The 14,546-nt window shown below is 41.3% G+C and overlaps 1 protein-coding gene across 2 annotated transcripts; it reads right to left on the bottom strand.

Moving 5' to 3' along the window:
* Positions 1-415: 415 nt before the first annotated feature.
* On the bottom strand, positions 416-11,864 carry COPS3 (COP9 signalosome subunit 3). 2 transcript variants are annotated; one of them, XM_027683958.1, is made up of 11 exons: positions 11,724-11,864; positions 10,242-10,354; positions 10,084-10,133; positions 9,307-9,399; positions 8,393-8,572; positions 7,272-7,412; positions 5,776-5,949; positions 4,927-5,013; positions 4,515-4,628; positions 3,876-3,956; positions 416-3,554 (listed from the first exon to the last, which is right to left on the bottom strand). In XM_027683958.1, exons 1-11 carry the CDS (start codon positions 11,846-11,848, stop codon positions 3,501-3,503), a joined length of 1,212 nt encoding a protein of 403 aa, XP_027539759.1. In that variant the 5' UTR covers positions 11,849-11,864; the 3' UTR covers positions 416-3,500. The 2 variants fall into 2 exon arrangements, with proteins under 2 accessions (XP_027539759.1, XP_027539758.1); XM_027683957.1 differs by having other exon boundaries at positions 9,307-9,467; positions 11,724-11,855.
* Between the last annotated feature and the right edge of the window lie 2,682 nt (positions 11,865-14,546).

Here is a 14,546-nt window from a genome sequence, read left to right as displayed (position 1 = left end):
TTATGGAAACACAGAGCTCAGATATGAATCCCAAAATGGTTTGGGTTGGAAGGGACCTTAAGGACCATCCCGTTCCAACCCCCTGCTGTGGGCAGAGACACCTTCCACTAGACCAGGTTGCTCTGAGACAATAGAAGTGTTCCATCCAAAATCCCATCTCAGACACGGACCTGCAGCAGCACTTCCTAAGGAAGACACACAAATACAGTTCTTACTCAGGAGAGCTCAGAGATGCCCAGAGCAGAGCTGGAACAGCTCCTGAGCAGAGGACACAGTCACACACAGCAACCAGCAGCCTCCCACCCGTCACCCAGAGTCGCATCCTGAGAAGCAACAGGAACAAGAGGCCCCCCGAAATCTAAGGAAAACCCAAACACAGAAGACCTACAATCTCATTTAAGACAAACTAAGAATGACTCGTTTGTTATCTTTATTTTCCAATAGCACATTTAAACAACTTCTCAGGACTAACCTCCTGGGCCATTGTGGCCACACAAGAGAACATTTCCTAGGTTATACAGATCGCCTATGACAACACAAACACCGGCTGTGCTGCGGGACACAGAAGGGAAGTTGGGGAGGAGGCAGCTGGAGTTACACAGTGGCGCGATGGCAGCGCTGTGGGTGTCAGTGGAGGTCACGAACTGGGGCTCCTCGGTGGCACAAAAACAGGAGGGGGGTTGTACACAAACAGCTTCGAACCGTTTCTTCTTAGAAACATTTAAAAGTCTAACAGGAGCTGGCCTAGAGACCCCTCCTGTGGCTACGAATGGTAGTTGCATGTCTAACACTGCCTTCAGAACCACCCTTCGTGTCTGTGCTAATTAAGACGCATCAAAATTGGACTCAGACATCAAAGCGTGCACTCAAGTGTTCCGTGGCTGATGCCTAAAATGTGGCCATGCAGGATGGGAAAAACCAGCCACAGGACCTCTGAGAGTCCAAGTTCAGAGCAGCACAGCACACGCTGTTCTTAGATTTGAGCAAAAGTTCTTCCCTGCAGTAAATACAAATTAAAACCAGAAAGCTCAAGTGCTCTCAAAGCGTCTCAGCTGACCAGCCCATGCAATTAGTTCCAAGATTTGAAGGAGCTGCTTCACTAAAAATCTGACTTAATTTCAGCAGTATCTCAAGACATGCAGATGCCAGACCATGTGTGTTTATCAAAGTAGAACTTAAAAGCCCTTCCCTGAAGCACTTTAGGTGAATGTTTTATCTACTGATTCTACAGATGGGACCTGACTCAGAATTTTTAACAGAAATCAGAGATTAACAGCACAACTACCCATGTCAGAAAAGGAATCTCAGCAGTTTTCTAACTTTAAAAGCATTTGCCCTCTTAAAAATCAGATATATAACTTGAATCGCTTGAAACTATTACACAGCTTTCTGCCATCCTTTTGATGTGAGCATGGATTTATTTTATCTACTGTAGGCAAGAAAAAAGAAGAGAAAAATGTAGCAGCTATTTGCCAGCTGCATATATTAGTTTGCTTCCAATTCCACAGCTGGAAAGCCATCCTGCAGCTCTCAGCAGGTAAATCCACGCTCACTAATAGGAACTAGTGGGGTAAAAATGGACATTTGTGGTTTTTCTCCAACTCCATGACACCATCCTGAATACATTCTCCCCTGGCAAGTGTGCCCTTGACAAGGAGAGGCGAGCCAGGCACGTTTCTGGATGGGTGGGGTTTGGGGTCAGTTGTTTGCAGTTCTTTCTGTGAGTGCCACAGTGGTTGTAACAACCACCCCACTCAGTGCTCGAGCCCACAGCATCACTAATCCACTCATTTAAGACTTCCACGGGAACAGAGAGGAAAATGGTGTATGTTCAGCACTGAAATCACTGCAGGATTAATTAGGAAAAAAAAACCTTCAAAAATCATAAATCTCTTTAGTTACAAGACTGGTAAGGCAAGTTATGAATAAACCCAAGATTTTGCTTTAGGATCAGGTGTAAAAGTTGCCTCCACGGAAGCCTCTACAGCAGGAAGCACAAGTGCTCAGTGGTGAGCTGCTAACACCACAGACCTACACTGTGTTTGATACTAAATTGCTATTTTGTACTTTCAAAAACACCATGCACCATCAAAACAGCCTGGGACACCTCCTTTCACCCACTGTCACAGAGGTTCTGCTAGAATTGAGACACCAGTTTGGGGTGAAAGCCCCAACACTTCTGTATCAGCACTGGAAGCACAAATGGGATATTTTCAGCCACGGGTGACCTCAATACAAACAAACTTCACACAGCAAGAGCCAGAAATGCTCAGCTCCCACTTGGGCTCCTGAAAACAAGCTGCCAGGTTAGCAGTGCCAAGCAGCTCCTAGTCAGGTGTTTCAGCAGGAAGCAGAGGCTGCTGAGCTTCTCGAATTCTGACTTGATGACAGGTTTATTTCTGTCTGACAGCAGGAGAATTGCACTGACAGGAAGGTGTTTGAACAGTGAGAATCTTCAGATACATGAGAACTACAGAAAATTAAACAGCCCCTTGATTTAAGGGGTGAAGCACTTTAAAGAATCCAACAACAAAGTTTTACGGTTTAAAATAGTGAATTAAAAAGCAGGTACCATTCCAGCATATTATCTCAGAATAAAATCCTGCATTTTGAGAGCTGTTTAGAATTCTATTTATGTTCCATGTAGAAATACTGGTTTCCACCACAGAAAAGCCTCTTGAATACCTTCATGGCAGTTGTATAGGAACAAACATTTAAATTCCTTTCAGTGTAAACAACTTCCTATCTAGAATCCTCCAGAACACCAACATCTTCCAAATATCCTTTTGTTCAGGTCTAATAAGTTTCATCTAAGAGCAAATAATATTAGCAAATATTTTGTACCAGAAACTTAAAATCATAAACTGCTGTCATGTCTCGTTTCCCTATAGTGATTTCTGCTTTGCAGCAAATTCCTTGCAAGGACTCGCCGATATCCTCATCCTTTTGGGAAGAACAGTTCTTATTTCCTCATTTAACAGACAGCACCAGCTACATCGGCCATATGCAAATTCTCTACATTATGATTTGCTTAAACTCCACCCCTCTGCCCCCACCACACATATAAATCTGCACTTTGAGCCAACTTTAAATACAGAATAATGAACCAGTAATTATCTTGTAAGTGAACCAACACTAGTTTGTATTCTTCCCTGAATAACACTTTTTTTTTTTGCAGAAGAGGACTGCTACAGAAACACAGCAACATTCAAACCCTTTAAAACAAAAGGTAGATTATTTAATGCATTAACGATGTTAATCTGAAGATAAATAAATCCACAACAGACTTTTAAGTTTCTTTTGAGATTTCCTTTTCTTTGCAGAGAATATTTCTGATATTATACAGTACTGAGAGGGTGTTCTTTTATTTTCTTAATGTCCAGGTGAAAAGCAAAGCTCAGTTCTCTCTGCTCTCTTCGTGGAACTCCTCAATGCCCTATTCCAGGCGTGATTCTTTCGTAAGCTTTTACTTGAAAGCGGAGTGGTGAGCAACATTAATTTCAAGAATAACTGGATGGTTTGGTCCCTGAGTCATCTTCTTGAGAGCCCATACTCTGAAAGGGAGAGAGTTAGTTCTGTTCAGAAACAGGCCTGAAGGTTTGAGAATGACAGTTCTTTGAAGTTAACAGGTAGGAAAATAAGGTGCATATGAAAATAACATGCACTTCCTTTCTGATTGAAAACCCTGCAGGATTAATTAGGGCAAAATCCCTTCAAAAATCATAAGTATCTTTATGGTAGTTCATGATGTTTATGCCCATATTATTATTAATAATATGAAATATTAACAATGTAAATAACAACATTCAGTAGAACATACTCACTGCACTGAATGAATCTCTCACATACTCTTACAAGACATCAAAATCAATTACCTTCTGCACAAACTGAGGGTTCACAGTGATCTCTTGATCCATGGCTTTCAGTCGTTCATCAAGCTCTATACATTTCAGCATCTTAAAAATATACATTAAGTTGATTATTTTGTCCAGTCTGGACATGATCTTCAAGACATTTCATGGCTGTGCCACGTAGAACCAGTAACTTCTGCCATTGCTAAAGTTCCATGTCAAAATATTCTCATCCCTCATCTCCCAAACAAAAGTGTCAGACCCTTTTTAATCCCTTAATTTGATCCATGTCTTCATCCTTTTTAAGGCCACTGATAGACAGTCCCTTGAGGGTCACCCACAGGCAGGTTATTGACAGCCAGTGGAAGGGATGCCTGAAGTCTAAAACTCTAAAAACAATCTTTCTAATCCATTCAATTCAAGGATCTTCACATCACCAACAGCAAGCAGCCATTCTCCTGAAACAGCTCAAGCTGTGCAGGACACAACAGAGAATATACTGACAGTAACTATGAATGTAAAACCTTTAAATACTGGTACTGTGAAATAGTCAAATAATGATTCACAGTCCTCAATCTCTACATCTATAGTTACCTACACTGGTTTCTCTGTTTACAGACTAAGGCTCTTTGGTCAGTATTCCAAAAGCAGTTAAAGATTTACCTCCTGATCAATGTTATGAAGCATAGCTGGATTGTTATATTTTTCAGGATTATCATGGAAACAGACCATACCATCTTTCTGATTAATACTTGCAAAGATTTCACCATCTTCTATCTGAAATGAGAGAGGATTTAATGTAAGTTATCACCAGGAACCGAATTTCAGGTAACTATAACACACACATTCCTTGTGGAATCATCTTTAACTTGGTTGCTTTTACTTTTTAACAGCTTCCCAAAGACACATAATTCACGCATTAGGTGGACATCAGCTTTTTAGATATTTTGAGAACAGTCTAAACACCACAGCAGACTGACAGCATTTCCTCCACCCTGAAAAAGGACAACTCAGACCATGTACTGCCAACCCAAACACTAATTTTAGCACAGTTTAGGCAAGTCATAGGTCTTACCATGTGGAGGACGTATTTTTCTGCTTCTTGGGGCCCCGACAGCTGCACTCGACTTGCCATGTCTTGTAATGACAATGTTAAAAACGTCTGAAATTCACAAAGTATCAAATTGTTACAACCAGATTTAAGAATTTTCCCTGTCAATCCTTTGTAGCCTAAGTAATCTTATTTTGAAAGTCTGATGGGAAGAAACAAGTGTAACATGTAGTTATTACTTATTAAGGGACCATGAGCCAGCTCTTCCTCCAAAGGCAATAATTTGTTACACTGTGCACTTATGGGGTCATTACCCATTTCTGCAATTCCTTTTTACCCTGCGCAGTCCTGACCCCACCCCTCTCCTTTTCACATGGAAAAGGTGACTGTCCATCCCTTGAATTTCCTTCAAGACATGCCTATATTGCTTTCCTTCTGAGGTTTGGATTAATCCAATCTTTCAGGTGAAAGAACACATCACTCCACTGCTTCTGTTTTCTCCTTTTATTTCAGACACTTCCAAAATCTGTCCTATTCACTCACTCTTCTCTAATGAAGTAGCCTGTAAAGTCCAGCTTTACCATTCTGTGAATAGAGATGAAGGTCACTGGGTTACACTGCTCACTTTTTTTGGTTATGTATGGAAACCTCGTGGGCAAATGCCTCTGACAGATAGACTGAATCACCTTTTAAATAATGCATAAGCAGCCAACTAAATTGCTTTTCTATATAAAGCATTTTAGTCTCATTTGCTTCAGACACAAACCTCAGTCTTAGTAATTTCTCTGCCACGTTACTACGTCATCATTTTGCTCTAAATGGAATATATTTCAGAGATACACTCTTAGAGGAAAACCCCTCACAATCTCTTACCTTGGTTAGCCTCTGAATATTCTTTTTGTAGAGAGATGACAAGCATTGCTTAACCAGCCCCATATTGTTATCCCTTGTGAATGTTTCACTGTGTTTGTTCACCAGATTTCGAAGCTCCGAGGGTTTATTGGTTGAATAAACTTGCGCTAATTCGTGGTAAGCATTGCTAAGAGGCTGCAATTAGAAAAATGAGAAGCCTTCTTAAAGAACACAGTGTTCACCCAGCATCACAAAACCTGTTCAGAGCTTTAACATTAGAAGCCATGCAGGCAGAGAAGTAAATTTAAGTAGCTCGAGCATTTCTCATAAAAAATACATGATGCCCATACGTGGCTTTATGGCAATGACAGATCCTCACACACTAAATCTTTATTACTGCAGTATAAGATTTAATAAACGTCATTCAAGGACTCTGTGTGACAGTTTTACTTTCAGCAGTCTGAAAAAAAACTCCCTGAGCTGACCAGCACAAGAAGAAAGCTGAGTTTGAGGTGAGTAGGATATTGCATAGTCACTGCCCACCCATTAGGTTTGCTTTGCCCTCTAAGACACTCATCCTTGACCACGATGTGTCACAGCATGGAAAACAGACACTCTGGGTCAAACTAGTTCACCTAAATCACCTTAAAATGGTTTGAGCTTGCTTATTAGTATCTGAAGTTAGAAGATTTGTGGAACTCCCCAGAATTCTGGTCACAAATCAGCAAACTCAGTGTTAAATAAGAACTAATTAACTGTGTGCTATTTACATAGGATAAGAACTCTCTCACTAGCAGTTTTGTCTCCCACCCTACACCTCCTTCTCTGAATACCTGCAGACTCCAAACTTGCAGCTTTTTCAGAGGCTTTTATTCTCTAAAAAGCTGGAGTTTGGGAATAAACTGTTTAGCATTTTGTACTTCAATTAGATGAAGTACAGGTTGAATATTTTCCCAAGGACACTGAATCTTGAAAGCCAGGTGAAATCTGAGTATTTCTAAAATTCTAACATAAAAAGCTATAAAGGGATGTGCAGTAGCAGTGAAGAGAATATTGGTGAGTACTACTCAACCCTGAAGTTTTTCCAAATTTAAATTTAAAAACCCGTATCACCAATACCACAGAATCATGGAATGGTTTGGGTTGGAAGGGACCTTAAAGGTCATTGAGTTCCAACCCCTGCCATGGGCAGGGACACCTTCCACTAGCCCAGGTTGCTCCAAGCCCTGTCCAACCTGGCCTTGGACACTTCCAGGGATGGGGCAGCCACAATTTCCCGGGACAACTTGTTCCGGTGCCAGAACAACACAGTTTGCTTGTAACAGATGCAGAAATTGCCAAACAATCTTTACCTACTGCATACTGGAAAGGCAGCATGGGGTTGTACTCCGGCAGACTATGAATTATTTCTCATGATCTCCAATGTTAAACAGCACCATCAAACGAGGGTAGAAAAAAAAATCATTTACAAATTCAGATTTGTTGTTCTACTATTTAGCTGTATTCGCAAGACTTACCTTAATGAATCTACCAACTATCTGGGAAGTGTATTTTGGTAGCTGCTGAACTTTGCCAAGTAGTATCAAAGAAACTAGGATATACTTTTTATACGATTCCAACATAATATGACTGACTGCCATGGCTGGAGTAGTTATTGCCTAAGCAAGAAAGAAAGAAACAGAACAGAAATTAAGTATACTTACTGGTAGATCCTGCTAGCTACTGCATTAATAAAAATCTCAGTTTCAACCTGCATGCAGAAAGGACACAATGACATATGAAATTCTCCTTTGAGCATTGAAGCTTAACTAACTTCTGTCAAAATTAATTATCCAAAAATACCCAAAAAAAGACGGAAATTTTATACAAGCTACTCAAAACATATCACGTTATAGTGATGCCTACCTTAAAATAATCCTGTCCAGATTGAATCAAAACTTCTTTCCTTGGTATATATCTAAAGTTGTACCAGAAATCACCTGTAGCTACTTGTTAACCAGGAATGATTAAACAGTTCCCATGGAACCTGGATTTACACCAATACCTAAAGAAGTTTTATAAAGCTATTACATCATCAGATCTCATATTTAGGTATGAAAGAGGTCTGTAGAATAGGGAAAGGGGATTTTAGTTTGCTATGATACTGAAACTTCTCAAGAGCTGACCCTTGTTTACAGAAAAGAAAAATGCTGCACCAGCTTATTTTGCACATTTACAGCACTTTCCCCATACACAAAGTTTTATTTTCTGAGGGAAAGAAAAGAAAAAAAATCAGAAAATACTGTAATAGCCTGGAAGAAGCGTAAAAATCAAATAAAATTAGCAAAGGCCTTAGCAAAACCTGGACTATTTTTTAAGCAAACACAAAATTGTGTGTCAGCCTGTGACCTGTTTCTGCGCTGCAGTTCTAAGCGCGCAGCTGAAAAATATTTATAGTGAGATAAATTTAACATCACCCTTTGAGCTGCACAGCTTCATGGTGCAATAAGGCTGTAAGAGGCCTTCTTAAAGGAAAACACCTCTAAAGGCAGTTTGCTTGTGACAATTGAGAGGTGCTGTGTTCTCTCAGCACTATTACACATCTACTTTTGCCTTTCCACTGATCACACTCCAGACTTACCACTTCATTTGGAGTTACCTGTTCATAAAAGTAGAGTGCTCTTTCAAAGTTCTTTAGCCCAGTGTATATCATCCCACCATAGTAGTAGTAGCATAAAAAGTGCTTCGCATCATATGCCCCATTCTCTTTACAAATATCCATCATGTCCACATCTAGATACGGGAGGGCAGGTTTAAAGCATTTTGCTAACAAACAGAGCTACAAGAAAATAAATCAAGTTTTCATAAATTAGCCATTTCCATTCAAATTTCCACGAGGAAGAAGTTGAAACTAAATTAATCAGTACTGTTTACTAAATATCGCTTCTCCACAGGTGAAAAAACAGAGTGTGTCAGTAGTGCTGTAACACAGTTTATTCATTGTATCATGGTTGAAACCCCTTAACACAGATTATGAACTGTTATGAATTATCTGACTCCTAAAGAAATTAAACTTTGACAAAGCTGCTTGAAACTCCAGGCCTGCCAAACTACTGTGCTGGCAGCACTAAATATTGCTCTAAACATTCCCGTCCAACCCCAACTCCCAGGAGCCAAGAACGAGACAGGAGTGCAAATCCAGGCCAAAGACATTGAGACAAACATGTCTTTTGTCAGAGCTGAGCAGACAGTAGCTGGATATTACACTGATATTCCTAAAATAAGCTGTGGGTGACTTTTGGCCCACAAAGAAGGGATGTCAAAGCACTTTCAGAAGTCATCAACAAAACCAAAGATCTGGGGATATGCACTGAACATTTAAAATTAATAATTATTCTGTATATCAGATTTGGACTTTATTTCAGTATATCACATTATTTACTACTGGAAATAAAACTGAAAAGAGTTGAAAAGCCATTTTTACATTGCAATATGTGAGCATGCATTTTCTCGAAGGGTTATAGGTATTTTATAAGCTTTTACTGCCACAAAAAGCCCTTAAGCTCCCCTTACCTGGCAGAGATCTGCGTGTATTGAGGTCAGCTGGTTTGTGTTCATCTGCATCTTGTCTATGGCTTGTCTGAGAATGCTAATTCCTCGCAGGGGCTGTCAGAAATTACATCTCTTTCAGATAATTTCTCATAGATGGCAGCACATTGGATCTTATGTTGACACTTACAAATGAAAAATAACACTAATTGACAGGTTCCATTAGGTAGTAGTTTATTTGAGGTTCCCTTTTTGTAGGATACTGCAGTCTCTCAATAAATAGAATTCTTGATCTCTGCTTCTATCTCTGGCCAGATTTCACTAAAGTGGCCTGAAAAAGTCAGTATCTTAGCAACAAAACCACTGGTCAAATATTTCTTAATCAAGTTTCCTGTACATTTTAAGGCATCTCATTAAGATCATTACATAACACCAGTGAGAAAAACACTGAACCCAGTATCACTGACTCACCAGTGCTAATAATTTTTGCAGCTCTCTCCTACTCATGCACACATCACCTGAAGAACACTCTTGGTACTACAGATTTAATAGTTTGTGTGACAGGGCATGCTTTTAAGTGACTCTCCTCCCAAAATATTTATCTTCCTTCTGTTTTCCTTAAAGAAATCTTAAAATCTTGAGTTTGTTCGTTACCTCTCAGTAGACTGAACAACTAAGTAGCTGCACAGAAATACTTAATGTGAAGTTAGTGCCAAGTCTTTAGGGAGTAGGAGAGTGGTAACATCCCCTTTAAGCCTTAGATATGTAGTAGTTTATTTGTAGCAGATGATACTTGCTCACCTGTTTTCTCTCCACAAGGGCATTTGTTAACTGGTGGCACAGGCCAGCAACTAAATACAGTAAAAAACAAACAAACAAAACACCACGGTGAAAAATCAGTAACACCAAACTATCAAAACAAAAAATTTATATGAAGTCTGAAATTAAACTTAACTTACAAGTGTCTGTTGCATATCTAATGTGTTCTCCATTACAAGTGCTGATAAAAAGCTGCACCTGTGAGAATAATGTTTCGAAGTCAGGGATGCTGGGCATAGAAAACTTCACAAACCTGAAACACAGAAACAAAAGGTTTAGCACTTAATGTCTAGAGGTTAATAAAAAAGCTTCATCTTCATTGCTAAGTCTCTGCATGTAGGTGCTTGCAAACAAATCTGAACTGTTTATGACAGCTGGTGTAAGATTTCCCCAGGAGCTGCACAACAACATTTGAAAACACTTTTCCATGCACACCCCAATTCTCAATTTAGTGCAAACTACAATTTAGAACGAACTATGGCAAACAAAGATCATTTTACCTGATACAATGGTTAAATCATAACAGAAACACTGATGAATTTTAATACTCAGCCACACAACTTCTCTGGACACTTCTGCCTATCCTGCAGCCACCTCCTGCTTGAAGGTGCTCAGGAGTTCTCAACTATTAAATTATTGGATGTTTCTCTCTTGTTAGGAGCCCTTTCCCTTCAGTTCCAGTTTCTCTCCATCTCTGGTGGTTCCTGAGCACCTGTGGACTGTAGCCTTGCATAATGCATTTTTACAAGGTGCTTGTGAATTGTAACATCAAGTGCATTATCTCCATGTGTTACAGTATTGTGTTTCAAAAGGGTAATAGAACAAATACTAGAATTCTGACCTTTCCCTTAAAAGACAGTTTTAAAATAATAGTGGAACCTGCAGATACTTCACTTGCAGTCAGGTACAGCCAGTTTGAACTTCAGGGCCTCACCTCAGCACCCCCAGGGCAATTCAAGCATTATCATGAACTACAGACAGCAGCAAGAGCCTCAGTGCTGTCCAGAGACAAACCCCCAGGAACTGTGATAAACCCCATGTTGCACTGGAATAAAATGTCTCGCTCCGTGTTTACAGTTCAACACACTAATGCCCTGAAAATCAAGTTTTAAAAGCTAATTTTAAAACTTTTTGCTGAATACATATGGAAACCACTTATAATAGAATCAAAGAATGGTTTGAGCAGGAAGGGACCTTAAAGATTGTGCAGTTCCACCCTCCTGCCATGGGCAGGGACACCTTCCACTAGACCAGGCTGCTCCAAGCCCTGGTCAACCTGGCCAACCACAGCAGCAGAAAATATATATGTTTTATAAAAATTTATGTTTTATAAAAACATACACGGGAGAAAGAAATACAGCCTGAGGGAAAATGACCCCCCATATCTTACCATTTTACAGTAATGGCATTTACATGCTTCAAAGGTTTTTTTTCCTTTGAAAATACAAATTTGCCTTGGTATTTTCATTACTAAAATGTGCACCACCAAAGGAAACCAACCCACTGTAAAAAATGCAGATTGAAAACATTTGTGTCCAAAAGAAAAACATTTGGCTGACAATTCAGCACGTTGCCTGGAGTTTTAATATTAAGATATTTAATTAAAAGCAAGCAACACTTACAAGACAGCAAGAACCCCTAATGAGTGTTCCTGCACATCCAGGGCACCGAGCACTGTATCCAGATGGGAAAGATTTTTTGCTAGCAGCTCTCCACTTTTATTGATCAGTTCACAAAGCTGGGTCATTTGCCCTGAAATACAAAGAGCATCGTTGTCAAACTAATTAGAGAACACTCACATATTCCCATCCCTCATTACAACCCTATGTAACCTCAGGAAATAGTAGGATCACCTCAAGATTTAATTTTCTTTAATACAATAGGCATTAGTTTTCAACCCACCACATGTTGTTTTTTTTAATAAAACATACACCAGAGCTTGTTCCTTGCTGCTCCTCAAGCCCTACCCACCATTCAGGTCTGCTCATAAGCATTTTTTTGAACATGAAAGATACAACTAAGTACCTACAACAAAAGGATGTAAAAACCTGTCCTTAAATTTACTTTGTATAATTAAACCCACAACATTTTCTATTTGCACGAAACATTTCTATTTTAATCAGGAAGGTAGGGTAAGCCCAAAAGTCCTTATGAAGAAAGCAGATCCATTCTCATGAACTGCTTTCAAACTCTTCCTCCCCACCAATTAATTGAATAAATTAAAACTGCGCCCTTTTGAAGCAGAGTATTGTTTCAATGGTCAATCCTTGCAGATTAGAGAGAAAAAACAAATGTTCTCTCACCCTTACAAAAGTGTTCATAAAATGAGGAATCGTGCCTCCACCCAGAAAGATTTACACTGTCCTCAGTTCTATGGCCTTTTCCTTTGAAAAAGGAAAACCAGGGAAGACCCAGCAATGAAGTGACAGAGGGATCAAGAAGTTCCCAATGAGGGACCAGAGCCCAAGAATGCCGGAAATCCACCTCCAAAACTGCTCCCTTTATACAGAATTAAATCTTCAGGCATATGCATGGGAAGGAACAGGGCTTGTAAAACTTTCTGTGGCTTGATAATGGTATTCAGGCACTGCAAAACCTTAGTTCTGGTAGAGCAATCCATCCACTCTACAGTTCTATCATTCTTCTAAAAAACAACACAAAAAACCTCTTCAAAACAGGCTCTGAGCAACACAGTCTAGTGGAAGGTGTCCCTGCCTTTGGCACAGGGTGGGACAAGATGAGTTTTAACATCCCTTCCAACCCAAACCACTCTGGGATTCTGTGATCCATCCCTGTACACGCACACTGAACAACCCAGTCTAAGTAGAAATTCCCACACCAGGCCCAACTAAATGTCCCTTTATGTCACCTCTCAGGCAGCCAAATGCTGACAGTCAGAAACCACCACAAGTACACATGTTCTGTGTGCTCTCATGTCCTCCAGATGCCTGTCTGGGTCTGGATTTAATTTCACAGAATCACAGGATGGTTTGGGTTGGAAGGGACATTAAAGATCATCTCATTCCATCCCCCTGCCATGGGCAGGGACACCTTCCACTAGACCAGGTTGCTCCAAACCCCATCCAACCTGGCCTTGGATGCTTCCAGGGATGGAGCAGCCACAGCTTCTCTGGGCAACCTGTGCCAGGGCCTCCCCACCCTCACAGGGAAGGATTTCTTACCGATATCCCATCTAACCCTGCCCTCTGTCAGTGGGAAGCCATTCTCCCTTGTCCTGTCACTGCAGGCCCTTGTAAACAGTCCCAGTCCATCTTTCTTGTCGGGCTCTTCAAGTACTGGAATGCCAGAATTAGGTCACCCTGGAGCCTTCTCTTTTCCAGGCTGAACAATCCCAACTCTCCCAGCCTTTCCTCACAGCAGAGCTGCTCCATCCCTCTAATCATCTTGGTGGCCTGCTCTGGACTCTCTCCAAGACGTTGATGTCCTTCCTGTGCTGAGGACTTTCTCACAGAGAATGCCTACCTGGCTCATCCCTAATGGGAGAACTTCCATAAAGCCAAACAGTCTCTTCTTGAGCCTTTCCCACCCCCAAAACCGTGTGACAGAAAGTTCTCCAGCTCAACTACAGGTGTACGAAGAACCATCTTCCACCTGGTTTGTACCTGCACCTTGTAGGTTTAATTTATTTCTTATATGTGATATCCCCAGTAAAAATACTCTATATTTAACATGTTAAACCAAAGTCAGAAAAAGCTGGAACTCCACCAAAGAACTGCCAGAGATAAAACTTGGGACGACAGAGGAAAGCAGCAATTTTTGATCAATTCTGGAGATCAAACATTCCAGGTAGAGGAACACTCAGGACCCATCAACACAGAGGGAAAGTTCAAGAACTAGGAAACACTGTGCCCACACATAGGAAAATTAGGAGTTTGGCAGTAAAACTAAGGAATTCTAACCGTGGTTATTTAAACACACTCTGAACACGTGGTTACGGTCTCAGACCTGTCATACTGTTCTGTAGTGGGTCAGGACTCTCTGTCCATGCTCTGCTTGAAAATGTAGAGCATGGACGCTTGGATCCTTCAGAACCATATTTTAAACCACTCACTTATCACAACCTGCCTGCTCATCAGGGAGGTGACAGGCTGGACTATGAAGTCCCAGTTAAAGACCCCGCGGTGTCCGCTCCTCCCCCTGTTTTAAAGGTTCAGATTTGGGTACGACCGCCGGCGCTAAAACCACCCCCTGGGAGAACCGGGAGGACACCGCCGGCCCCTCGTGCCCTGTCACACCCCCGGGACCCCTCCGGGGCCGCCCCGGATTAACCTGCGCACGGTCGCCGCAGCCCCTGCGGGTGTAGAGCCCGAATGAACCCCAGGCCGGGCCCCGGGGATGCAGCGCCGCGGCCCCGCGCCTGAGGGAGCGCCGTGCGAGCGGGCAGGCCCCGGCCCGCCCCCTCCCGCCCCGCCGCCACCCGCGCG

Source organism: Neopelma chrysocephalum, unplaced genomic scaffold (genome assembly GCF_003984885.1).
Source record: "Neopelma chrysocephalum unplaced genomic scaffold, ASM398488v2 Primary Assembly neopelma1_65, whole genome shotgun sequence".
Lineage (NCBI taxonomy): Eukaryota > Metazoa > Chordata > Aves > Passeriformes > Pipridae > Neopelma > Neopelma chrysocephalum.
This window is presented reverse-complemented; position numbering and strand designations above follow the sequence as displayed.

Excerpts from the sequence above, each read along its gene's own strand:
- COPS3 (XM_027683958.1), bottom strand. The coding sequence starts at position 11,848 with ATGACCCAGCTTTGTGAACTGATCAATAAAAGTGGAGAGCTGCTAGCA. Across the intron at positions 10,355-11,723 it reads TTAGGGGTTCTTGCTGTCTT|GTTTGTGAAGTTTTCTATGC; the intron begins GTAAGTGTTGCT and ends TCTGTGTTTCAG. Across the intron at positions 8,573-9,306 it reads TACACGCAGATCTCTGCCAG|CTCTGTTTGTTAGCAAAATG; the intron begins GTAAGGGGAGCT and ends ATTTTCTTGTAG.